This window comes from Megascapheus bottae, chromosome 23 (assembly GCF_031878675.1).
Source record: "Megascapheus bottae isolate mThoBot1 chromosome 23, mThoBot2.hap1, whole genome shotgun sequence".
NCBI classification, from domain to species: domain Eukaryota; kingdom Metazoa; phylum Chordata; class Mammalia; order Rodentia; family Geomyidae; genus Megascapheus; species Megascapheus bottae.
Genome location: NC_143531.1, coordinates 7,469,578 through 7,497,577, shown reverse-complemented (window position 1 = coordinate 7,497,577; position 28,000 = coordinate 7,469,578). Strand labels below are relative to the sequence as shown.

The following is a 28,000-nucleotide window of genomic DNA, read 5'->3' as shown; positions in this document are numbered from 1 at the left end:
GGGTACGGTATCTATTGCTCTAACACCAGACATTTACTCTTAAAACTTTGCTGAAGGTTTTAAATTCTCCCTAGATTTCCACTGATATTTTTTTATTGCTTCTTAGTATATGCAGACATCTCTGGCTATCCTTTTATGCAACTCAACCTTTAATCCTAGCTTCTAAAATTCACACATGTGTTTGAAGTTGTGTTATGATAAACAGTTGAACTTAGCCTAAATTTTTTCCTATTTTTGAATTGCAATAAAATCTTGTTATTTTCTTCACCTCTTGTCAATCATCAGTATAAGGCAAACTCATTCCTTGTAGACCATTTTTACTTTATCATCTACACAAATCATTCTGAGATGCATCTTTTTGGTAGAATATTATTTTAAATCCATTGAAAAAATGGACTTAAGCTCCAAGTTGTTGGAGCTGATACTTACACAGATCCATGGGTGTTTCAGTGCCTCAGAGGCTGTGATCCGTTTGGCAGGGTTGATGGTAAGCATTTTGTTAATGAGGTCTTTAGCTTCAGGAGTCACTGTGTCCCATTCTGGTGATGGAAACTTCAAAGATATAAATTTGTAAAGAGTTTTTTTTTCTTTTTGAAAAGATAAACTCAGTCAAATAGGGAAGAGCCAAATAGATTAATCATTTCTGCAAGTAGTGAAATATCCATCCATTTACCATTTTTATAAATTAAATTATAGCCCAAATTATATTGTTTCCAAACTAGAGGATTATATCGAGATCAACTGATTAAGGTATAGGTGAATGAATTTATCGCTAGAGAAAATAGATATCTAGTTGGATTTATCTAGACAAAGCTCTCTACGATATAAAACGGCATATAGTTTTAAAGAGAAATGGAAGAGAAACCAACATATATACATATATACACACACATTAAATTTCATTTTATATATACTTAATACATTTTAAAATTTAGGAAAGTTACAAGAATGTTCTTTCCTCTCAAAATATCTTTACTGTGATCTGAAAGTGAGCATAAATGAAATCTACCTTCATGAGGATTTGAAATCTCAGTAAAAGCAATCAAGCTGAACTACATGTCCTGTGCCATCTTACCACTTTGCCAATGCTTGCTATGTGAAATTACACCCTTCCAGAAGTCATGAGCAGTTATAGCAGAGGTAAGAACACAGTTCTAATTCCCAGATCAAAAATGACAAGGCCCCAGTAAGAAGAAACTGGAGATTACAAGAGCTTCTGCAGGTTTTTAGGTGAGTACCTGAAGAAAATTCACCCATGTCAGTAGCCAAATTTCAGAATTTCCATCTTCCACGAACCTTCATTCAATGAGGCTATTTAACTTTGTTTTTGTTGACAACCATTTAACTGTCTTTGCATATAATTAGAATATTAGCATATGAGAAATAATGTCCTTCAGTTAAGTGGAATGTAACCTAGTTACTAAATAACAGGATACAGAGTTCTTTTCCTGGTTTCTTGGTTGTAATAGTCATGTAAAACAAAACTTTTGTTATTGTGTGGTGGGATTTAGTATGTTTTTAAGTACTTACAGAAAAAGCAGTATGTGACCAAATGAGAAAGTTTGAGAAAATACAAGTGACACTGACTTATTTTTATTTTTTATTTTTTGCCAATCCTGGGGCTTGAACTCAGAGCCTGAGCATTATCTGTGAGCACCACCTTTGCTCAAGGCTAGTGCTCTGCCACTTGAGCCACAGCACCACTTCTGAATTGAACCCAGGGCTTTGTGCATGCTAGGCAAGCACTCTACCACTAGGCTACACTCTCAGCCTGAAACTGTCTTATTCATTGTTTAATTTTTGCCAGTTTAGCAACTGTCACTTTTTAATTTCAGGAGCTCATGTTGGCCAACTGCAAATCACGCAATTAGGAGCAATTGGAAGAGTGCTTTAGATTGTGTCTTGAGGTTTTCTAAAAGCAACGAGAGGCTATTCCAGCCTGGACAAAGGTGGCCTTTTTTCTCCTCTTTCTAATCTCTACAAAGACATGAAGCAGAGCTGGCCTGTGTGTGTGTGTGTGTGTGGTGGGGGGAGCGGGTTACATACAACCATCTTAATTTCAATTTGGAAAGATAGTAACAGTACTGGCTGTGGCTATGTAATAATGATTTGATCTAATTAATAGTTGGGTATAAGGGAATGCTTCAAAGTGGCAGAAACATATATTTTAAATTCTTTGTAACAAAGGCACATGTCCCTGTCACTGGAATGTTGTAACAGAATAACACTGAAGAGGTCACAAGGGCAGACAGAATGTAAGATGCTTTCTATATCTACCACTTTTTCTTTCATCTGGAGCTTTTCACTTGTGCCTAGAAGATGGGACCCTATGCTCTTTCACCACTCAGTCACCCAACTTGAAATAGAAATACAGAGAAATTAATATCCTCAGATCCTATCCTTGAATTTCCAGAATGCTGATTAGGGTAAAAACCTGAGAAAGTGATAAATTCCAGAACATGAGGATCTTACAGGCAAGTAACTGACTTGTGAAGCAGAAGATTCAAGAGAGGTAGAGAATTCTTATCATCTAGTTTTATAGGTATTGTAAAGTCACAATCCTGTGCGTTGTTCATGGTGTACTCATACTTGTGTAAATAAACTCACTGTACTACCCATCACAGAAAATTATAGTACATAGGATAGGATACATTACCCAAGACTGGATGATGAGAACCATCAATGTAGACTCTTTAGGTATTTACCATACTATAGCTGGCCATTACTTTAGAGGGCATTCTTTTCATTTTACATTGTGTTAGGAGAGCCCCCATTTCCTGTTTAGAGTAACTCTTGATGACATTAACAAGCTGTCAGCTAATTGGCTTCGCACATTAAATTTGTTCACTGATACGCAATTGCATTCATACAATGACAAAATTCCCTAGTAATGCAGTAATGCCAAAAGTAATCAGTAACATGACTATTTATTTTAAAAGATAAGAAATTATATCAATGGACACTAAGTTATCAAGAGAAAATAGCTAAATGAATATTTCCTTTGGTAATTCTGAACCTAATTCATGAATATGTATACATATAATCAGCCCCCCAATTCAATGTATTCAATATATAGTATTTTCTGCTGTGAAGCCTAGTTTGAAAAGCTCAATAGATAAAAAGAAAAAAAAACACAAAGTTGATAAGGGGAATAATATTCTAGTAAATACAAGGATGATTAAAATGTTGGTCTAGAATGAAAAAAAATATATAATAAACCTTTTTAGCTTATGCATCAATCAAAAAATGAATGCTAATTTTTTAAAAATGTTTTAAGAGTTTGAGAATTTTGACCAAGTGTTTCCTGGAAGATTTCAAACTTCTTTTTTCTTTTTGAAAATAATTAACTAAAAGACAATACAAAATAAAACATTGTTTTCATAATTTCATTAAAAATAAAGTTTCTGGCTGCTATATAAAGTTTTAAAAGACAAGACCCTGCTACACAGCCTAGGCACAAGCTCTCTATTTTCCTGCTTTAGCCACCTGAGTGCTGGAATTACAGGCACATACCACGATACTCTGTTTTGTTTCTTATTGTTTATCTCCCCTTTCAAATGGCATATATGAGAAATAATAAGGAAAATTACACATTATGGCTAAGAAGACAATAAAAAGTGAAGTCCTTTGTCAATAGACAAAAACCAAATTAATTTGTAAATACTGTATCTAAATGGCTCTGAATACATCTTACATACATCATAAGCTCCAGCCTTGATCTGCTGATAGAGTCTGTGTTGGTCTTCATCCCAGAAGGGTGGGTACCCCACCAGCAGAATGTAGAGAATGACACCTGGAGGAAATGAGCATATGGACAGAATATAAGTCATACACAATGCTATTGAGCTGTATCCACTGAAACAGGGAATTGCATTGCAGCAAACTTGAGAGAGAGATGATGATGATGATGACAATTATAATGAAGCATTCTCAAGTCCTGTGCCCTGTGGAGGGAAAAGGTTTCACCCCTGCTATGATCAAGAACTCTGACAATGTTTTAGGCCACTACATGGGCCAAAGAATTGTAAAGGGCCACAACAGGGTGGCATTTAAGGACTGAAATCTCTTGCGACTTTGGGTGGCACATTCTTCAGTATCCACCTTTGCCTGTTCAATTCTTAGTTGGTTATTGATTAAAAATTTGACAGGTGGGCTGGGAGTATGGCCTAGTGGTAGAGTGCTTGCCTTGCATGCTCGAAGCCCTGAGTTTGATTCCTTATACCACATACACAGAAAAAAAAAGTAATCAGAAGTGGTACTGTGGCTCAAGTGGTAGAGTGCTAGCCTTGAGATAGCCCAATGACAGTGCCCATGGCCTGAGTTCAAAACCCAGGACTGGCACAAGAAAATAAAAACAAAATGGACATGTGCTGGACACCAGTAGTGCCATAGAACAGCAAAAGTAAGCCAGGTAGAGTGACTCATTCCTGTAATCACAGATTCCTGAGCCACCGAAAGGGGAGGATCACAGCTTGAGGCTACAAAAAAAGTCAGATCTTACCCCTCAAAACAAGCTAGTTACATGCCTATAATCTCCACTACATAGAAAAGAAGCACAGGATTACTACCTGAGGCCAGCTGGGCTGGAACATGAAACCTTATCTGAAATAAATAGGCAAAGCCATAAAGGGCTGGGAACATGATTGACCTGGTAAGACCCTTGCCTAGTAAGTGTGAAGCTTTGAGATCAACCCCCAGTACTGCTGGGGGTGGGGAAAAAGGGAGAGAGAGAGAGAGAGAAAGAGGGAGAGAGAGACAGAGACAGGCAGACACACACACACACACACACACACACACACACACACACACACGAGAGAGAGAGAGAGAGAGAGAGAGAAAGAGAGAGAGAGAGAGAGAGAGAGAGAGAGGGAGAGAGAGAAAGAGAGAGAGAGACAGAGACAGAGAGACAGAGACAGAGACAGAGAGACAGAAAGAGACAGAGAGAGACAGAGAGTGAGACAGAGAGAGAGACAGAGAGAGGGAGAGGGAGAGGGAGGGAGGGAGGGAGGAACAGAGAAGAACAGAGAGAGAAAGAGAAAGACAGGGAGACAGAGAGGACACAGGGAGAAAAAGAGAGAGAAAAATAAAGTATCATGCTATCTGATCTTTTAATTATCTTAGAGAAGCCATATACTGATAGTTCTTGAGAAATCTAATAATAAATTATAAATATTAATAATAGAGAAATCTGGGCGTGGAATCATCACTCAGGTGCTAGAGCACTAGCCTTGAGCACAAAAGTTTATGACAGTGCCCAGGCACTGAATTCAAGCCCTAGGACTGGTATCCCCCCCCCCCAAAAAAAATTAGAATAAATTCCTATTGTGTGTAAGCTATGCAGTCTCTGTTACTTTTTTCTAGCAGCCTAAACTGAGTAAGATGCCTCCTGTGTTCAAGTTGGGCCACTTTGTGTAAGGATCATAAATCCAGCTACTGAGCACACTTGGTAAGCATGGTGAAATGCAAATCCTGAACCTCAACCCACAATTCATGTTCTTTGACTATTGTGGTACAAAGAAGCGGAAATACACTACATGATCCTCTACGTGAAGTAGCACATTCAACTGTATAAGAAGTAGATGAACAATTCAGTAATGTTCAATGTGCTCTTATTCTTGTGACGTGGATTTCTAGAAGCTTTGCATCTTGCAACAGTGAAACTCTATAATTCCCCCTCCTTTCCCAGCATCCTGGGTATAGGATTTCTATTTCTGTGTCAATAGATTAGATTATTTCAGGTACTTCATTGGAATTCGGTCATGAAGTCCCTGCATTTTGGCAACTTGGTTGAATTCCTTATCGCAAGGTCCCTGGGGTTCACCTTTATCATAATCCATGACAAAACTTGTCTTCTTCATAAGGCTGCAAATGATTTTATTATATATAACTTCCTCATTTTATTCTTCTGCTGATACACATTTTGGTGAATAAGATAAATCAGGCTTTAAGTAGTTGCACAAGAAGACTTCAATTCAACATGCTAGTTTGTGAGTACAAGGCATCTTGATTAATATCATGACATATATTTGTTTAAGAATCTGCTGTTAAATATATGCCCAGAAGTGGTGTTTCTGGGTTATAAGACCCCAGAGACTTTCATTCAGTGTTCTAGGTTAGATCTCAAGAAGTGGAATGTTTGATAAATACTTCAAGTCACTCTAAGTACATGACCAGGGGTTCACAGTTTGGAGAACAAAATTATAGAAACCACACATACTGAATCTAGACATTTAGGACAATGTACAAAGCTCAGTATAAAAGATAAAGGGTATGCCTGTGATCTCAAGGGAACTTAATCACTGAATTGAATTGTCCAGCAGGCTTTGGATCTAAAATAAAAAGTACCTACGATTGACTGAAGAGTAGAGAAATCCTGGGAAACAGGTGCTAAACCTAAATTCATTCTGTAAGGTAAGGAGAACTATGTTCAATAAACCCAAACATTTTTCCTATTTATTGTTTTGTTTTGTTGTGTTTTTGCCAGTTGTGGGGCTTGAACTCAGGGCCTGAGCACTGTCCTGGGACTCTTCTCAAGGCTAGAGCTCTATCACTTGAGCCACAGCACCACTTTCAGCTTTTTTCTATGTATATGGTACTGAGGAATCGAACCTGGGTCTTCGTGAATGCTAGGCAAGCACTCTACTGGTAGGTCAAACTCCCTGCACCCACCCAAACATTTTTCAAATCCATGCTATATTCCGTGATAGCCACTGATTTATTATCACTCATATTTGTTCAGGGAAACACATAAATAATATAAAGAAGTAGTAAGATTACATATGTGAATTGTGGGGGAGAGGCCTAAATTTATAGGCCTTTCCTTTCATTTCCTTTCCTTTCCTTAAGACAAATTATAGTCGAGTTCTCTAAAAACTGGTGATGCAATGATATCTATAAACATTTATCCCTCTAAAGAATTATGGAAGAAACTATATACATATGCACAGAATTTGAAAGATATCAATAATCTATTTTAGAGTTAATAGCAGAATGGGAGAAATTTACTTTCCCAGTAATAGAATCTTAGGTTTCAAAGACCAAGTATTAGACTATACTCTAGAAGAGGTCACAGAAGCAAGCTAACAGTGGTATTTGATATTTTCAGTGCAGAGATAATTGCATGTTTCTGCTAGAAATAATGAACATCCTTCTTTTAGTCTCTCTACCACTTTACTCTGTGCCACCTGCCACCATGAAAGAGAATCTGTCTGATGAATGCTCACAGTTGAGTTCACCTAGAAGATACCTGCCCTTCTCCTACATGAATTGCTTTTGCATTTCTTTTGTTATTTGAACAGGGTGATTTCTCACCACACAATCCAGATCTACCCTGGAAAACAAGACCTAACCTATTCAGACCAGTAGCTGACAATTGCATGAAAAAGCAGTGACCTCAAGGTGTACCATAATCTAAGAGCAACCTGAGAAGATAGTGATTAAATAGTGATGAGCAAGAGTGCACCATCTTACAAATAAAGTTTATGAGTTGCATGTTTCATGGCACGTGAAAGAAACACCTTAAAATGGGGAAAATAGTAATTCCAAACCAAGTGTAACTTACAAATGTGACTAAAAAATTCATTATGGTATTCACAATAGACATTTTCCTCAACTATGTGAAATTACAATATCTAATTAGAATATCATATGAGCTATCTAGTCTCAAGGCATTTCTAAGAACATGACTAAAGGATACACACAATCTCTAGGGAAAATGGAGGACTGGAGGCCTGGCTCAGTTATGGAGCCAGAGCCAATAAATGGAAACATTAGGTACAAAATTTGAGTCTTGGTTTTAGACCCACCCAAAAAAATAGAAAAAGAAAGAAAGAAGGAAAATGGAAGCTGACCATAAATATTGTTTAACTAGGGCTTGGTTTATCCCGAAGAAATATGGCTATGTGCAGAACATTGTGTGAAGAAAGCAAAGGACAGAATAGGACACAGTGAAAGATGGCCTCGAACACCACACATTGGGGGTTGAAGTCTTGAGTTGCCCTCTGTATGTTTTAAAGTCATTCATAAATTCATAAGGTCTGTGTGTATGTGTGTGTGTGTGTGTGTATGTGTGTGTGTGTGTGTGTGTGTGTGACACAGAGAGAGAGAGAGACAGATAGACAAACAGGCAGACAGACAGAGACAGAGACAGAGACTGAGAGAGAAATATGTGAGAAAGAGTATTTTGTGTGTGAATGTGGATGTATGAAACAATATGTGTGGAGAGAATGTGCATGGATGTGTGTTTACATGAATGTGGAAAGAATGTGTGCAAGAGAGGGTAGATGTGACTGTTTCTGTTTCGTTTCAAAGGACCTGATATTATTCATCATCAATAAAACGTAGGCATTAAAAAAAGGTTTTTAAAGTAAGAAGCAAATTATATATTTAAATTATTGAACAGGATAAAATACTATTCAAAAACTGTGAAATTTAGCCACAAGAAAATGTTTTACAGAGTAAGAAAAATAAGAGTGAAAATTAAGATATAGATATAAATATAGATATAGATACATATGGAGAGAGAGAAAGAGAGTGACAGGAAGGGGAAAAGAGAGGAAGAGGGAAAGAGAGAGTGAGAAATCTGATATTCAGATAATCCACTGAATTCAGCTTCATAATATTTAACTTTCATATCACTAATACTAGCCACTTATTAAATTTTTTGAAGTCTATTAAGTTCACTTCCAAAGAAGCACTTTCTAATAATAATGGTAATTATAACTAACAAATATAATGTTAAAAATCCTCCTCTTATTTTATTACATAGATTAATATATATCTATGATATATAAACCCTTTGCCTAATTTTGATTATGTTCTAAACTGTGATTATTTCCATTTACAAGAGGCTGATACCCAGAAATTAAACAAGTTACACTCTGTCACACAGCAAGGAATCTGAGCAGCTGCATGGGTCTCCTCCACTGTACACACAGCTTCCTACCGAGGCAGCAGATAGGAGGGAGGAAGAAACAAAAGGAGAAAATTGGAAGACATCTACATGAACCGAGGAAGGATAAAGAAAAATGACAGGGGAGACCTCTGACAAGGCAGGCAAAGAAAACCCACAAATGCTCACTCCTCTTTTCCTCTTAGCCTCATTCCTGCCCAGTACCTTCTAAGTTGTTCAGGTTCAAACAGTCTCCTACTGTATTTCACTAAGACATGGCCATATTAGTTTTTAAAGCTTTGAAGAATATGAATGTGTGGCTCATATGTAGTCTGTCAGCATCTGCCAGACTTGGGCCCTGCTATGGTTTTTCAAGTTGATGAGGAGAGACAGATCTGCGCTGGGAACTAATTTATTGCCAGGGAAGTATTTGAGCTATTCGCTATTCACATTTAGACTTGGACAGGAACATTGTGTAGCAATGCGCAAACTCAAAGGCATTTTGGAGTTGATCCAAGCACAATGTGGCCTACGTGGAGAGGAGAAAGCCCGAGCTTGGCATGTCTCAGACCTTTTCCTTCAACCAAGTGTCATTTTCAATGTTTTAGAATGGCAATGACTATTTATATTTTAAGTTTCTTTCATTTACTATATGATGTTTTGCCTTAGGAAATACTTGACACTCTCACTGTTTCATGAAGGAAATGTATTCTTTTTTCATGTATTTTTATTGTAATTAATAGAAGGGTTACATTATATTCACCTGATAGAAGGTGCATTACTTCACATACATTGATACCCATTCTCATGTCTTGATCCCCATTCCCTCCCCCTACCCCCTCCCCTCATCTTGTTTTCCTCCCTTCTCTATCTGACTTCAAATACGCATATATACAATATATCAGATAACCAGGTGAAATACTGTAACAATATGAGATAACCAAGGGACAGCAAAAGAGATGATGACATAGTACATTAAGGACAACAAAATCACTCAATATATGGCTTTTATTTCTATATCCTGGAGGTATCCTTATAGGAAAGAAATCAGCTCAGAGACACTAAAGAGACAAGGGTACTTGTTACAGAATATATATTTGAAGACAAGTATTATGACTAGAAACACAGTTCCCTGATCAAACCCACCTTTGCAGGAATGCAAGAAAATTCTGAAGGGCCAGGATTCAATCAGTTTAAGATAAAAAATACCAACACTGGTATTGCTAAGGGCACAAAGAACTACACCATACAATAATACATCACTATGAAATAATGGTGATAGATGTAGTTACTCTTCAAAAAATTATGGCTAGCTGGGTGCCACTGGCTCACAATGATAATCCTAGCTGCTCAGAAGGCTGCCATCTGAGGATCACAGGTCAAAGCCAGCCGGGGCAGGAAATTCTGTGAGATACTTATCTCCAATGAAGCACCAGAAAACCAGAAGTGATGCTGTAGCTCAAAGTGGTAGAGCGCTAGCCTTGAGCTGAAGAGCTCAGGGCAATGGCTAGGCCCAGAGTTTAAGCCCCATGACTGACAAAAAAATTATAACCAAACCTAAAACAGTTACTTTTAATGATGTTTAAATAAAAGTTTTAGTCATCACCTCTTAGGTTGATGAGCACCTAGAAATGTATGTTGTCAGCAGTACACAAAAACCACACTATGGGAGTGGAGCACCTATTAATAGATCAGTGGCAATGACACTGTCAAAACCCAGAAAACTAATTTATGTTGATAATCATGGGAGAGAAATAGTTCAAAGTATCCCTCAGCCTCTGCTCTAGTTTAGCCTCTGACTTATATGCTGAAATGTAGAAATGCCATCATAAGAAATGTAGTTGAAACCCTCCCCGTTTTGTTCTTGGGACTTTTTTTTTGTTTTATTTTTAATAATAGTTGGCTGAGAAAGCCTTCAATCTGAGCTCAGTCCACATAAGCTAATCAATTTTTTTTCTCCAACTCAGTCATTTGGGAGGCATCTTGGTTATATGCAATATTTGCTGGAAGGGCGGATGGATCAATTAGGAGACAGAACTGTGAAGTTATCATCACTAAGGACTCCATATTTCAGGTCTCAAAGTGGTTACAAGACACGATGCCTGATTAATGTGTTCAAATATGTTGCTGGGTGTCTGGCTCAAGTCTGTACTCCTTCTTACTATTCAGAAGGCTGATATCTGAGGACTACAGTTCAAAGTCAGGCAAGAAACTCCAGGAGATTCTTATGTTCAATTAAAAAAAAATAAAAGGTACCACTTGCGGCTCAAGTGGTAGAGTGCCAGTCTTGAGTAAAAGAAGCTCAGGGACTACATCCAGGCCCTGAGTTCGAGCCCCAGGATGGGTATACAAATAAGTATGCCCATATCTTCTGAATCCAAAACTCAAGATTGCCATGATTTCTGGTTAAAACAAATATTGCTTTACAAGATATAAAAGATCATACAATAGGCGAGTGTTTAAGAATGTATTCTAGAAATTTCTGAATTGATCAGTAGAGAACATCAAGTAAAAGGTACCAATGTATGTTACTTTTATAGCTTTGGTATATTTTTTTATTTAAAGGAAAGCATCTAATACCACAAATAGAAACAATGATTTTTCTAATAACTAAATGCTAACTGTATTAAGTCGAAGTGAATAATGGCTTCCTAGATGAGCTATATTTTAGAGAATACATATAATATATTTTAAAAGATGTTACACAATATATTGAAGCAATAAATTTTTGCCCTTTAAAATGATGTTTTAACACTATATGATATTGCCTTTCTAGCAAGTACTAAATACTTGCTATCTAGTATATTACCCTAACTACTTTATAGATTTAAATATTTTAATTGTCACCATAGTATACCTTATACATGTACAGTACCATTGTTTTACAGAAGATGAAATTGAAGTGTAAATGTAAAATAACTTATTCATTACAGGCCTAAATCTGTGTATTAGCTGTTGACTATAATGCAATATCATAAATAACTCACAGTTGTTGATGGCTTCCATTATTTCATTCTAATTCACTCCATACTCATTATAAAGAGTTGTAACAATACTGACTGTTGTAGAATGAGTGTTTGGGTTCTCCCCACTTCACAGCTGAAATCCTGACCTGCACTCTGATACCCTCAGACTCAGGTAGAGTCTCAGGGAAAGACTCTTTTAGGGTAAGGATCTCATGAACGTAATTAGTGTCTCATGAAAGAGACCCTGGAGAGCCCATTGTCCTTCCTGCCATGGGAAAACATGAAGGGAACTTGGCCCTCTATGAACTAGGCAGCAGGTCCTCTCCAGGCTCAGTCCACCAGCTTCTTGATCTTGGGCCTCCTGCTCTAGAACTGTGAGAAATCACTTTTAGCAGTTTAAGCGATTCAGGTTTTGGTAGTTTTAGTTACTTAGTTTTGTTCATCCTAGCTCAGTGGAATCAATCATCGAGGGGTTAGAAAATGTATTTTAAATTATGGTTCCTTACCACATGCCCACATATCCACTGGCTTTCCATAAGGGTCTTTGCGCAAAACTTCTGGAGACAGATACCCAGGTGTGCCAGCGAAACCTAGGAAAACAGATGTTCGTGATTCAGAGGTGACTTGACAATGTCAGTCTGAAATGAAGAACCCAGAAGGAAGACTTTTTAGTGGCTTCTTTAAATAAAGAAATAAGGAAAGGCTCCAGAGTACCAAAATAATGGGGACCAGTTTCTCTCTACAGCAATATCTAGGCTCATCTGTCCTGCCATGTAGCTTATTAAGTATCTGTCTTTCTGTCTATAGAATTTTTTTCCAGATAAGAAAGCCAATCTATTGTGAATGTGTATATGCATAACCACTTTTGGTTAGATGCTGATCACTGCTTCTATTTAAAATTAAAACAAAAACAAACACTGAAGGTGAAAAGAATTAAGAAAACTGAAGAGAGGATTAGGACTTTGCAAAAGATGATAGTTATCATGATACCTAAAAATCTTTATTAGGACAGTCACTCATGAAGGAGTTTGATATAAAATATATACAATAAGGAAAAATTGAAAGGAAATTTCAGAAAATAATGTTGAAAGAGGTAGTCTGTAGGCTGCCAGGCAATGAGGGTAGAGACAGGAGTAAAAAGTAACTGCAGACCTCATAAGGAGACGAAATAAGCTCAAAATATATCAAAGAGCTCAATGTGTTCTAATAAATAATCAGGCTGTCCTTGGAACTGGCAACTAAAGAGGAGACTCAGGAACATTCAGATGAATCACTGTTGAACTTGTACCAACGAGACTTTCAATCTAAGAAGATCAGGTAAGAAATAATGAGATGGGCAAAAGAAAAGAAAGAAAGAAATAAAAAAGCTTTGGATTATATAAACCAACATAGAATTCAATAAGGTACAGTGAAATAATAGTAAAGTTTATAGTCTAAAACATTTCTTACTTTTGAAACTAAGCTTTTTTTAAAATAAAAATATTTACTTTGAAAGTACCGAGTGTAACCACTGACATTTGAAAAGTTCTCTTTCAATACATGAAAACAACTAGGGAAAAAATCTCTGTAGAAGGGTAAGTCACAGGAATCTCTCCTACCAGGAGATACTGATGAAGCACATTGTGTATTTCCAAAAAATAATTTTTCCACATTTCTCTTATAAATTGATATTTTTATAAAGAGGTATAAGAATACTCTGTACACTTACAGGTAATTCTGAAAGCATAATCAGAATAGAAAATGAAACAAAGTGTGTTTGAGTCCACCCTTTGGTTTCATTCATTTGAACGGTTTTATCTTCTTTAGTGTGGAGGAAGATAGAGTGAGCTTTCAGGAGTGTGTTCAAGACCTGTGCGTCTTGAGCCAAGCTTAACATGGACCACAGCTAATCTACCTCAGGATTCTGCCGCCTCAAGCTTGAGAAATACTTGAAGGAGTGATGTGGAGACACTTCTAGTATGCCACACCTGCCTTTCTCCATTCCCACAATACCTCTCCAACTCTTCCTGACACAAGTCTAAAGAGACTCCTGTGAGAAATGGAGCGAGAGTCTAGATTAAATCAAATGCCTTCAGATTCAGGTCCTTCATCATCTGGCTCCTCTTCATTCATCCAATATGGTTTTATTCTCCTTGTGAGTCCTGGGCCCGATGGATCTTGCAACTATTTCTTGAAAGTGAATCTCTCCTCCATAGACTTGATGCCATTTTGCTGTTATGCAAATCTCTAGCAGATGGCAGTTATAAATGATTTCTAATTTAGAGTTACCCTTAGTTGTCTATAGTTCCCAGAGATTCTTCGCCACTCTGAAAAATCACCCCTTAATATCCAATCTATTGTCTACTATCAAAAATTCGTTAGCTGGCACTGTAATCCTAGCTACTCAAGAGGCTGAAATCTTAGGATCATGTTTTGAAGCCAACCTGGGGAGGACTATTCATGAGACTCTTATCTCCAATTAATTATCATAAATGCTGGAGGTAGCACTGTAGTTCAAGCGATAGAGAGCTACCTTGTGGGGAAGAATTCTGGGACAGTGTCCAGGACTAATGAAAAAATTAAAATTAAAAATACACAAATAAATGAAGATTAGTAAACTTCAATACATATCTTGTATAGCTTAGAATATCTGACCCACATACACACAAAATCTTTGGACAATATCTTATTCTTAATTTTTACTATGGAATATGTTTCCTCATTTATCTTTAAATTTAAAAAAAAAGAACTTAAGTTTTTGTGTCCCCATTATTATTTTTCCTAAAATTGTTTCTTGATTTTATCCTATTTTATTATGAGGGTCAAAAATGTTACAGTAGCTTACATTAGTCAAACTGTTGCTAGAAGAAATATGTTTGCTATATTTTGATTAAGAATTGGGATTAAGGGTCAGGAGTTAGAAGTCAGATTCTAGAGTGGATCACACCTGTAATCTTAGCTACTCAGGAAGAAGAAATCTAAGGATCATTGTTCAAAGCCATCCTGGACAGTAAAGGCCATGAGGCTCTTCAATTAATTATTTGAGAAATGGACGTGGTGCTGGGACTCAAAGTCGTAGGGCCTTAGCCTGAAGCAAAAACTTCAGGGACAGAGCCTAGGCCCTGAGTTCAAGCCCTAAGACTGACAAAATAAAGAAAAAGAATCAAGAGTTAGAAGCAAAAGGTTCATGGGTACCATGGAGGAGAGAAGTAGCATGGAGGAAAGAGACTGTGTAAAGGAGTAGATTCTACTTACCAAACCATGCTTGCTGGTCTCCTTGAACCTCTATGGCCAAGCCAAAGTCAGCCAGTTTCACAGCTGCTCCCTTGGATTTGCTAGCTAAAAGCAAATTCTCAGGCTTTATTTAGAAAGGAGAGAGAGAGAGAGAGAGAGAGAGAGAGAGAGAGAGAGAGAGAGAGAGAGAGAGAGAGAGAGAGAGAGAGAGAGAGAGAGAGGAGGGAGAGAGAGGAGGAGGGAGAGAGAGAAGGAGAGAGAGACAGAGAGAGAGACAGAGAGAGAGACAGAGAGAGAGAGAGCAAAGTGAGAACCTATTTTAAGTGACTATTAAAACTATCATTTTTTATTTTTGCAAGATGAGAGGAGAAAAACAATACCAAACAAAAATTCATGCACTGTTGTCTCTCCTAGAGATTGGCATTCTTAAATCCCAGAGAAAATATGGTTAGAAAATTATTTTTCAAACACATCATGTGTGCAGGCCTTAGACAGATGCAGAAAAGTTGGGGAGAGATAGTGGGTAGAGTGGAGAGAGCCAATCAACAAGCATCTATCTGTCTTGGCCTGCTCACATGTTTTCAAGGACTATTCAAGTCACAGAGTTGGCCACAAGCATAGACTTAGCAGGCTCACAGAGCACAGATACTCTCAGCAGAAGGAAACTTGGCAAAATGATGACAAAAGTTGGACCAATCTACAGACATTTGGCAAATAAAACTGTGCAAATTAAATTCTAGTTGCCTTTAAGAGTTTGGACCCAAATGCAGTGATTTTTATGATGCCTCAATGTTTCCAAACAAGGTTTGTGCAAAATTTGGAGATGTACTCTAAATTATGTATTAAAACTGCTGTCTTTAAGAATCTGTTTATTCTTAAAGGCAGAAAGAGTGTACAGCATTTGCCAAATGTTACAGTGAACTTTTATTCCCTTTAGAAGCTAGGTTTTGAAAATATAATTTACATCTCTTCAAAGTGTGATTCAAAACATTACTTATATATTTCTTCTGTCATCTCAAATGACTCTGAGAAAGATACATTCCATGTTCTCATATAGTTATTGTTACTCAAGCACTGATTAGTGGACCTTGGTATCAGGCTGTGTCTACAACATTGTTTCCCAGTCAGAGCATCAAGACACATTAATATTTCCAAAAAAGCTGCAAGCCTAAACCTCCAATTTCTCTAGATCCTCTTTGTGGATATTTTAAAAAATGAAGGGAGAAGATGGTTAAGAAAAAGATGCTGGGGCAGGGATTTTAGTCTAATGGTCAAGTGCTTGCCTAGCATGCACGAAGACCCAGGTTGGATTCCTAGGTACCACATACATAGAAAACGCTGGAAATGGTACTGTGGTTAAGTGGTAGAGCTCTAGCCTTGAGAAAGTCCAAGGACACCGCTCAGGCTCTGAGTCCAAGCCCCAAGACTGGCAAAAAAAAGTAAAAGGTAAGAAAAGAGAAAATGCTAGTTAATATATAGACCACATAGCTATCTAGATGAACATGTGGCTAGATTGGTATCCAAAAGGAAGAATAGTCAACTATCTTCCTATTTGGAGACAAAAATCAGTGAATTTGAATCTGTGTCTCACACTGAATTGCACTGGGAAACAATGAGTTTGACAAGTGCAAAACTGTTCTCTAGAAATCTAAAAATTCAGTCAATCAGAAATGTTTCATTGGTATGTTGACAAATTGAGTTTTTTTCCATTAAATTGTCGCCTGTCTTCTTATCAAATGAGGCAATTCTACTGAGTTTTGACCTTGTGTAAACACAGCCTACATACACCAGCAATTGATTATTTTTTGAAAAAAATAAATTAAGCCAGCCATGCAAAATAGCGAAAACCCATAACCAAAATATAGAAGAAATCTGATTAAATCTACGAGAGATTAGAATGTGGACAAATAAGTGTTCATTAAGTACCAGAGTTCTTCAGGCTCTTGCTTGTCACTGCCATCAGATTCACCGCTATTGTGACAATTGGTAACTGTGAGGGAACCTTTGTAAGATTTAGGAGTGGGTTGGGGGGAGGGGCTGATAATGTTTGGACTGCATAACACTAAGTGCATGACTGAATTTGGAATTTGGGGGCAAAGTTGTCTCCAAAATATGAGTGTGTGGAAATCACTGTTAGCAACACCTTCCCTATGAAATTATTGGGAAACTGAAGGTGCTTATAAATAGGCTAGTAAGGATAGCCATGTTAATTAAGGTAGTCGCATTTGACATTTTACTTACACAAATACACAACTAAAATGCATTCATGAATTTTATAGTTGAATCAAGAGACCATTTCCAACTGTTTATTTTGGAATTAGGAATTTGGATAATAATGCACATCAAACTATAAGCAACAGTGGAATGTGTTCTTTTGTGAGTTATATATTTAAAAGCACTGAGCTTTTCAGAGGTGTCTGTGAACACGCCCTAATTTGACATCCACAGACTCATGCAATGAGTGAGCTCCAATCACTTAAGAATTCATAACCTCTTGAAGACTTTTAGGTCACATGGTATAGAAGTTAATTGAGCAAATGTCAGTACCATTCATCAATAAACTTTCTTTTTTTTTTAAATAAAAGCAGTGTGCTTTTATACTTATCACTAAACGCACTGAACAGTGCTGTGTGCATCTTGCCCTCAATCACCAAATTTAAGCTAATTCAGAAGAAATGGTGGCCACTGAGTTTTGTCATGCATGACCTTTGACTGGGGTGGAGGGGATTCTTCATAACTACAGATGACCCAGAAGGCCTTGCCGCAGGCTGCAGGGCCTGTGATTTATCCGGGAAGATAAAATGGGCATCAGTGTTTCACTTTCTACCCTGAGGACTGTTCAGCTGCAGCTATGTACTGGAAAAGGCAGGCCTACTTCACGGGGCATTGTCTGTATGCTTAAATGAATAGGGTTGAAATGGTTTTACACTGTGTGCATCTGTAAAAAAAACCCTGCCAAATATGGACCCCTGAAAAATTAGAATCATTATTAAATGTATTATTTGAAGTCTAATGTGTCACCATAAGACCATAAGTCTTTGAAATGTCTTCGTTTGAATGATCCTGTTATTTATGGTCTGTGAGGATTCAGGAGGCTCAGCTTTTCTAGCAGAAATTCTTATGATATGGGGAACGTCTACCCCATCAGCCATGTAAAACACACAAAAATCACTTGAAATTTGACAGGATAGACATGTAACGGTTCTCATTGGCTGCCTTGTCATGTCTGCTTACATTGATAATTTTGTATGGCCTGGAATGATTTTAGAAATGGCCAAATGGCTCTTGGCAGGTAAAAGGTTCCTCATGTTTACAATCTGAAGCGACATTTTACCCAGAGCAGACATATTTGTTCTGATTTCTTCTAATTGCTTTCACGACAGAGCTTCCGACTTTGAAACTATACTACTGCCAACTAGGTTAGTGAACATTCTGAATGTCCTAAGGTAGAAAAGTAACTTGTGCTTATGTTTCATCAGAACAGAAAGGGTAGTTTCTCTCACCAAATCAGTGTGTTCCCCTTAGAAAAGATTCCTATCACATGCTTATCTGCAACTATTACCTATTTCGGACTTTGTAAGGTGAGCTCATTCAGATTAAGAACAGAAAGAGAAATGGAACAGCATTATTTAGGAGAAGATTCATGTCTTTGCTGCTCTGGTGAGGTGAATTTGGGCAGCTCAAAGACACTCAGAGCCAATAATTTGTTTCTTCATCTCTCAAATGAACACTCTAAGACTGGGACGTTATATCTCACAATAGTATCTATGGGTCAATCAAATCACAGTGGGTTTTTTTTTATCATGGGAGCTCTGGTATACTTTAAAATCAATATACACATTAGTGATTCATTTTTATGGAGCTGCAGGCTATTTTGATATATAAAGCATGTAATATTTGAAATGAATATTCAAAATTTGAGACATAACCACAATGATGCAGTCAATTGAAGCTGGCTAACTTAATAATTGCATGTTTTACATATACAATCCTAACACAATGCATTGTACTGGTTTTTATAAACTGAGATGATTTCTAAATCCTGACGCACTCAGTTTTAGGTTGGCTTTTAAATAGATTCTACTGACATTTTGACACAAGGCTCTCTCCCCACCCCATTGCTTTCTCATGAGGCAGGACTTTCCATGACATCTGGTCTCAGAGTCAACAGCCATTTATAGAATCTCAGCTGTAATGAGCAGCAACTGTTTGCAAGGTTCGTTCTGTATGTCAACCCTGTGAATGCAATTTCTGGTGGCATGATCCAACATTTTCTTGAGATTGTTCAAATATCTGAAAGGACATGAGTGAATTGTAGAATCGCTTTTAGGATGGGAAGACTTGGGAGATGAAAGTCGCACAACTCCATCAGTTGGTAAATGCAGGGAGGTAAGAAAGGCAAAACAAAACCAAACCAAAAAAACCCCTAATGATCAAGCCAAGAGTGGAAGCTGGATTTCTTAACTCTTTCATTTTAGTGTGAGACAGAGGAAGCCTTCCTGATGGTATGAGAATGGTTGATTTTCAAAAGATAGTCCATTTGGTAGGTTCTTTCAGAATTGTTTGGCATAATCCAACATTTTTTTGTGGTATCTATCCAAATTGGACAAGAAAAAAAATTTAAAAAGGAAATATTTTAAAATCTTGATGGTCCAATTAGCATCATCTTTATTAATTAGGAAAAGGCAGTGATCATCTTCAGCATTAATGGTATCATGGGTTTATCTGGGGACACATGCGTAACTACACAAAAAAACATCGTCATTGGAAATATATGCATGAAATCATGCATCAATACCTATTTTTATTCTTGTTTTCTTGTTAAATATCCCAAAAGCAGGAAATAATTTTATTCCTACCTATTATTTGATTCTTCCATCCATTTGGCTGTTGTCGCAAAATTATCATTTTAGAATTTCTTTCCCGTATTAAGAAGTTTTAGTACATCTACACGAAGCTAACTTTTCTCTGCTTCCGCGTGTTTCCAAACACTTTTTACTTTGCCAGAGAAGGGGTAAACGAAGCTCCCGGAAATAAACTCAATGAAATTCTGTGTGAACTGAAAAACTTGAACGTCTATCTATGTCATTTGATTCATTTGTGTGCATGGTGGAGTGACTTAGATCTTATTTCCTCATGGAATGAATGTCTGCCTGCATGTACTTAGCGCAAGAACTTTTCAATGAGGAAGTACCAGTGCCACAGTTGGTGGTCGGTGTATACCAGCAGGCTTTTAGGAACCACTCTGTATTCATTTCTGCTTCTTGGCTTTTTCTTACACTTACATTGTTGGCATGCCTGGCCTGGTAGATTGTAACTCCAGTGTGACCCTGTCAATGGCCCATGTGGAAGGCATTCAAGAAAACTAGAATGAGTAAATTAATTGTGTCTTTTTAAACACGTACTGTTTCTACAATACCTAAACATACATGATCTATAAAAGACACATCCTTCCAACTTATTTTTGAGAAAAAGAGACTACTTGTAGTTTTGTAGTCGTGCCAAATGGAGAATTCATATTATGATATATTTATCTACTCCCCACAAGTTAAGAAGGGTTTAGCTAATACTTCGGGCACCAGGTAGCTTGTGCCTGCCATCTTAGCTACTCAGGTTGTCATTTGAAAATTCTGATTGGAAGTGGGTCCACAGTCAAAACTGGGAGAATCTTATCCACACTTCACCAGCAAGAGGCTGGAAGTGAAGGTGTGGCCTAAGTGATAGAGCGTCTGCCTTGGGCAAAAAAAGACTAAGTGGGAGCATTACTTTCTAAGTTTGAGCCCTAGTACCGCCACATTAAACTATAGTCCGTATGTCTACTGGGTACTACAGGATGCTACCTGATATACTTTTCTCTTGTTGAGATTTACTGAATGCTACTCATTACACTTGCATTCTGAAAACATATTTCTTTCTACCCTGGTCATAAATTTAATTAGTTCTTGTGAAGCAATCATAAAGTTCCAGAAATTTTGTCTTTAATATGCTCTATCTATATATTCATACTCATCCATCTGCTATCTGTCTTTTAGTCACTCTTTCTTCCATCCACTAATGGCTTTTCCATTAAATAATGTTTTTTGTTTTTTGTTTTTTTGTTTTTTTTTTTGCCAGTCTTGGGCTTAAGCTCAGGGCCTGAGGACTGTCCTTGGATTTTTCTCAAGGCTAGAACTCTATCACTTGAGCCTCAGCACCACTTTTGGCTTTTTCTAAGTATGTGGTACCAAGGAATCGAACCTGGGTCTTCGTGCATGCTAGGCAAGCACTCTACCACTAGGCCAAACTCCTGGCCCTAAATAATGTTGTCTTAAAAGAGGAGAAGCTATTGGAAAAATCAGCATCCTTGGCTGAGGTAATTTATAAGGTTTTGATTTGTTACTGAAAGGTTCAGTTTTGTTTACGAAACCTCGTGTATCCAAATTGCTGTCCAGGAAGTAGTTTAGTAACCATTTCTAACAAACTCAAAGTGAAGAAGAATCACTGTGGATGAAAAACAGTGGTTCAACAAAGGACAGTTGTATAACTATCTTCTTTCTTCTGTCAATTGATTCATGGAAATGGTATTATATATAATATATACATAATATATGCACAATATTGATGGATATGTACACATATATGATGAGGGTACATATCTGACCTAATACTTTATTTCTTGTGACATCAAGAACTGTCATTTGTTATTGCAGCTTCCCATTGATTCAGTATTCTTCTTGACTATTCTGATTTACGTATTTTCTTTGTGGGAGTAATAGCATCAGCATATTTTTCACCTATATTAATTCCAGGGCCATGTAATGGATTCCTGAAATGGATTCCTGCAGTTGAGAGGATCTCATATGTTGTTCAAGAAATGACTGATAAATACTTGTTTTTCTCACCTCTTTTTTATATGTGAACTTTCAAATATTATGTCACAAATATCCAACATGAGTTAAAGTACTCGGTTCATTATGAACCATCTAGTTTAAAGTCCTTGCACTGGTTGATTTATATGGCCTAAATTAAATGTGGCATGTGTATCTCATTTTTTAAATAATGTTTGATTTTCTACATTATGATGTCTAATGTCATCTTACTAATTTTCCAACAAGAAAGCTTTTACTTTTATATCAAATAATATTCTATCTTTTTTTGTTTCTTGGTTCTGGAGCCTAGATACTCTATTTGAGGGTTTTTTATTTTTATTTTTTTATTTTTTTTTTGCCAGTCCTGGGCTTGAGCTCAGGGCCTGAGCACTGTTCTTGGACTTTCTCAAGGCTAGAGCGCTACCACTTGAGCCTCAGCACCACTTCTGGTTTTTTTCTATGTATGTGGTACCAAGGAATCGAACCCGGGTCTTCGTGCATGCTAGGCAAGCACTTTACCACTAGGCCAAACTCCCGGCCTTTTTTTTTTTTAGCTTTTAAATTTTTCACAGAGGGCCAGATTTATTTCAATAACAAATGAGCATTTTTTTGCTCAATACTAGTACTCCACCACTTGGGCCATAGCTCCACTTCTCTTCTTCTTCTTCCCTTTTTTTTTTTTTGGAGTAGTTAATTGGAAATAAGAAGAGTTTCATGGACTTTTCTGCCTAGGATGGCTTTGAACCATGATCCTCAGATCTCAGCCTCCTGAGTAGCTAGGATTAGAGGCATGAGCCACCAGTGCTTGGTTCCATATTATATCTTAAATAGCCACTGGAAAGTTTTTCAGTTCATTTGGGTTACTGAATTGGAAAGTGGTAATGATAGAATGTGCAGATTTTTGAGGCCAAATTGCTTGCACTCTTCTCATATCTTACTTGCTGTGTGGCCTTGGATACATTTTTATTTCACTTGTGGTAGCCACATTCTCACTGTATAATTAGGGCATGGTCACCATGGCTCCCTCCTCAACTCGTGATAAAGCAGAGCGACTGGGGCCAGGAGCATGGCCTAATGGTAGAGTGCTTGCCTAGCATACACAGGGACCTGGGTTCGATTCCTCAGTACCACATACATAGAAAAAAGCCAGAAGTGGTGCTGTGGTAGAACTCTAGCCTTGAGAAAGCTCAAGCACAGTGCTCAGGCCCTGAGTTTAAGCCTCAGGACTGGTCACAAAGAAAATCACAGTGACTATAATTTTTATTATTCAGGTACTACCTAGACGCAGACTTTTCAGAAACTATAGCCCCATCCCTGAACTACAGAGCTGTAATTTATTGCAGGACTGCTCCATCTTCCCATTCCATCCAGATGTACAGAATCAACCAGCCTGACACAGGGAATCCACTGGGAACCATATGACACCGACTGATGCCTGACTGACATGATTCCTACAGCCTCAGTCCATAGCTTGCTTCTGAGACCTCCCAAGAAGAAGGCATCATTTCAAGAGGTGGATAATTTCCCACCTTGGTAGATTCCAAAGGAGGGCAATTAATCAAGTATTCAGATGATCTTTCCTTGAAAGATAGGTTCATATTCCATATCCTACTTAACTTATTAAGTCTGCTAAGATCATAGAGAGTGTGTATTTTGGGTATAAAAGGCACAAAGCCAAGGGTTTCACCTACCCAAGAAGTGCCTCCATTTCCTGTAATGCACAATTTTGAGACTTTCTTAGTATGTGTGAAAAGAACCAGAGCCAATAGAGACTTATCTTAATGATCAGTCTGATGGAATTAGGTCAGCAAAAATTATAACACGTCCCGTCAAGAGTTCATCTATATCCATTTCAAATATTAATGTGAGAAACAGAACTCAACTTCTTTTCCTCCTTGAGATACATCTGATGAGCAATGCAATGGATTGGTGAAAAATCTCTCTAAAAAGGCACTTGCCTGAGTTTTTAATTACTTGTCTGCATTGAGTTCTTATGACAGAATATATTTCTGTCTTCATAGGTCATGTTCCTGCTCTCATTGAGATGTCTGATCAAAATTCTTCTCTTTGAAGAGCTCAGCTAAGCCCATACATATAGAGAAATCCCACATTAGGAGCTTACAGAATTTATATTCCAAGTCACGACAGAGAATGCCTGGTTTTCATGCCTGGTTTGGAGGTTACACTTAAGCAGCACAACTATTGTGCATACCCCTACAGGCCCACAGAGAATATACAAAGTGCTGTGGGCTTTGAGAGGTAACACAAAGGGCCTCTGCCTTGTGAACATAGCTAATAAGGGATTTATGAGCTGATATCTAAAGATAGGAATTTTCAAAGAACGTACTGGATTTTTTTCCTTACCCGAATGGGTACACTGGGTAAGTGTTAGAAAATGTACAAAGTCCTATCTTCACCTTTCTGAAGAAAGTGCCCTTAGTTATGCTATTATCTTTGATGGTTCAAACTCACAGAATCAACTGAAAGTTTAAGAAGGTCAGAAAATGGGGGGTAACTAATGGGGGATATTTAAATACATAGTCTCTTAGAATATTAAATAAATGTAAATGACAGGTTGACAGTATATGACAGCATAGAAGTTTCCACAAGAGAAACCACTCTAGATTCCTCTTCTGAATACAATGTCAGATCTTTGAAACATTTTGTCTTTGTTTGTACTCATGCCTCAGAAATGCTGAAGTTGCGACAAGCAATAGAAATTATACCATACTGTGTAGCACATTGACTATTTCTCCCACCCTGTCATTTTCTTTCATTTAAATTCCTATGATCCACTGTTTCTCTGAAATACAAGTAAAACCAGAAATGTTGACAGAAGGGAACAGAAAATCAATGGTAAAGTTTTCTCCTTCTGAACCGTTTCATTTCTAAGTGATTGAAAAACTTCTTGTCCTCAAGTGCTAATGAAACCCTGAGAGAACCCCTACAGTTACTAGTAGGTATTAATTTACATGAGGATATAAATAGATGTCACATGTACATAATATAAGTGTATTATTTTAATCCATATTTTAAAAGACTCTAATGTGTCTTTTTCTTATTTTATTATAAAGGTGATGTACAGAAAAGTTATAGCTACATAAGTCAGGTAATGAGTACATTTTTTTTTTTTGACAATGTCACCCCTTCCCTCATTCAGTCTAATACATCCTGGCCCAAGAGACCTCGGCACCCACAGAAGTCTCAGAGTTAATTGGTAAAGGAAGTGCTCAAAATGGGCCCCAGTAACTATGACTAAAAGTTTATGCAAAAACTTGCTTTATAATTTTGATAGGTAAATGATATTTGGTTTATGCTTGATAGATGTACACAGAGCAAGTTTAGAATGAAGATGAGAAAGTCAGTCCTTATTGAAGTCACAGTGAAAGCAATATTTATTCCCAGGGGTGAGGTGATAAAGCAACCTGTTTATGGTTAATGTGAGGAAGTTATTTCTCTTTGGAATGATGCTTATATGTTCCAACTGTGTAATTAGGAAAAGGTCAACTGGGCGATTGTGGTGAAGGAAAGTGTCTAGGTTATGTGTGGGAATGAGTCCACAAAACGTTGTTGCTTGTGTCTTTGCCTTTACAGGCATAATTGCAGCTGAACAGTCATTAGGAGCTGAGTGGTGGTTTATCTTCTCCAAGGTATTACTCACCTTCAGGTCCCGATGGACTACGCCCATCTGATGGCAGTGTAGCACAGCCTCCAGGATCTGCTGAATGCAATGACTGCATGCAAACACCAGGGGGCGTGTGTTAGTTCCAAGCATACACTCACATCTGTATACCCTCAGTGAGACTGGGTTCAAGAGCAGAGTTAGCAGTCAACTGGACCTGTGTTTTAATTCCTTCAGTATTGCAAACATATTGCTCAAGGAGAGTGACTTACTTCCTCAGAACTATCAGGATCTTGCCAGATGTGAGCCAGATGGTGGATACACTTTTTTGTTTTTTTTTTTATTCTTTTTGTTTTTCCCCTTAGAGAAATCCAATTTGATAATATTTCATTTTATTCAAGAGCTCATCCCTTGGTTATAAATTCTTCCAGGGAATGCAGAGAAAATCAAATACAATCTTTTGCTTTGGTGCTCTACTTTCACCTCATGAACCAAAAATGGTTTTCCCACTGTTGCCCATTTTTTTTCCTAGCATCACTCTAAAAGCTATTAAATTTCCAGATCAGGCAACATTAAGGTTACATTAGGATGCATAATGAATTTTTGATCAGTCATTAACTTCTTTGTGCTTTAATTTAGCTGGCAATTATTATCTCTTGCCTAAGGGTTCGTCAGCCTCAAATGGAGCAATGTATAACCAGTTTCTCTGCTTTGGCAACCCATGGTCTCAGAACAGAAGTGGTGTTTAGGTCTACAGGCGGACATACATCACAGGCCAAGTTTATCTCCAGGCCAAATGCTGGATGATACAGGAAAGTCTACCCCAAACTGCTTCCAGTAGCATATTTCTTGGAACCTTAACAGGTTGCATTTTTAATACTGTTCTTTTCTTTTTCATTTTTGCTATGATGTATATTGAGCCTGTAGATGAGCAAACTGAAAGACGTAACCATGCATTGTCATTTCATCATTTATTCATTTCAAGAGAAAGTTGGGAAAGGCAAAGGAACCATTTGAAATAACTCCCCTCTCCCACTTCTGCCCTTTTCCCAGAAAACCAAAACCAAAAACAAAGAAACTCCTTTGATTCAGATTTATGGACTCCATATACTGACCTTCAGGTCCCTGTGAACTATGCCATTTAGGTGACAATGATTTACACTTTCTAGAATCTGCTGTATACAATGACTGTAAAGATACAAGGGCAGAATGGAAAGGGAGAACATTTTAAAGGCACATAATCACATCAAATACAAGATAAAATGAAAGTTCAAACAAAACAAACAACAAAAATCATATTTCTTCACATTTTTCTTAGCTTTACATGGGGTTCACATGTTGTTGAATAAAGCTAATTTTGGTGCTAACAACAACAAAAAGACATCCAACAAGTAATTTGTGACATATTCAGATTTGAGATTCAATTTGAGCTGTGTTTTTTAAAATCCAATTGTAAAAATCAAAATGCTACAATTTCAATCAGCAGTATACCAAAGTTGAAATTTTTGTATTCAGGAAGAAAAAAATAATAAAGAGTCTCCACAAACATTCCGGGGAAATTCTCCAGAAACATGAAATTTCCAGGGATTTTGGATACACATCTAAACTGTTTGAAATCTGAGGTCACAATTAAACATAGGTGTTGAAACGAGAGGATAAAACAAAGATGAGTTGGCAGATGAAACAGGGTTAGAAAAAAGGAGGGCTAGATATATCATTTTAACTTAGACATGGTTCTGCCTATAAAACAGATGGATAGGAAAACCATAAGTCCCTAAGAAAATGGATAATTTAAAGTAAACTTGGGATATAAAAGGAAGCTCTCCCCAACATAAAAATAATCTGTGAGAAGGTTAGGAGTTTTGAAAATAAACATATACATTAAACATTGCAAACGCTCTTGAGACCAGTAATTACCCATTTCCATACACTTTGGTGATGGAAATATTTTGCTTGTTTACATATCAATCTGCACCATTAATACTTTTCTTATTGAAAGGCCATTGATGTCAAATTGATGGCTGATTCAATTAGAAGAAATCTTTTGACTGGCAACGAGAATGTCCCAAGAGCTACCATCTGCCACACAATAATGTAGAACACATCACCCGGATGGATTCTGTACAAATTCACTGTGTAAATCAAATACAAGTGTTCACAGAAGTACATATTTGTGGATTCATGAATGAGGGATTCAATTTGGTAGGTCTATTTTCAATGATTTAATTTATCAAAATGACATCACTCTAAAGGAAAATCTTGAAGTAAAACACAATCAACATCAGATTTACTGAAAGGCAAATATCGTAAGATGGATCATGATTTCGATTTTTAGCTCTTACATTGTTCACTGTACCAACAAAGAAGCTCATTTTCACCTGTGACTACATAGCATACTTAAGGGTTGGCCATAAACAGAAAGTGATTAAAGAAATGTCTACCATAATGTTTAATTCATACT

At 37.3% G+C, this 28,000-nt stretch overlaps 1 protein-coding gene across 9 annotated transcripts in view; it reads right to left on the bottom strand.

Moving 5' to 3' along the window:
- Camk2d (calcium/calmodulin dependent protein kinase II delta) overlaps positions 1 to 28,000 on the bottom strand; it is a 250,729-nt gene that overhangs the window by 54,610 nt on the left and 168,119 nt on the right. For 5 of the 9 annotated variants that reach the window (XM_090356664.1, XM_090356659.1, XM_090356665.1 and 2 more), the window contains exons 6-10: positions 26,655 to 26,727; positions 15,091 to 15,193; positions 12,363 to 12,446; positions 3,699 to 3,793; positions 430 to 552 (exon numbers count right to left, since the gene is read on the bottom strand). In XM_090356664.1, coding sequence (XP_090212790.1) covers positions 430 to 552; positions 3,699 to 3,793; positions 12,363 to 12,446; positions 15,091 to 15,193; positions 26,655 to 26,727 — 478 coding nt within the window. Of the gene's footprint in view, positions 1 to 429; positions 553 to 3,698; positions 3,794 to 12,362; positions 12,447 to 15,090; positions 15,194 to 25,578; positions 25,652 to 26,654; positions 26,728 to 28,000 lie in introns of all 9 variants that reach the window. The other 4 variants (XM_090356660.1, XM_090356666.1, XM_090356668.1 and 1 more) reach the window with 1 other exon arrangement.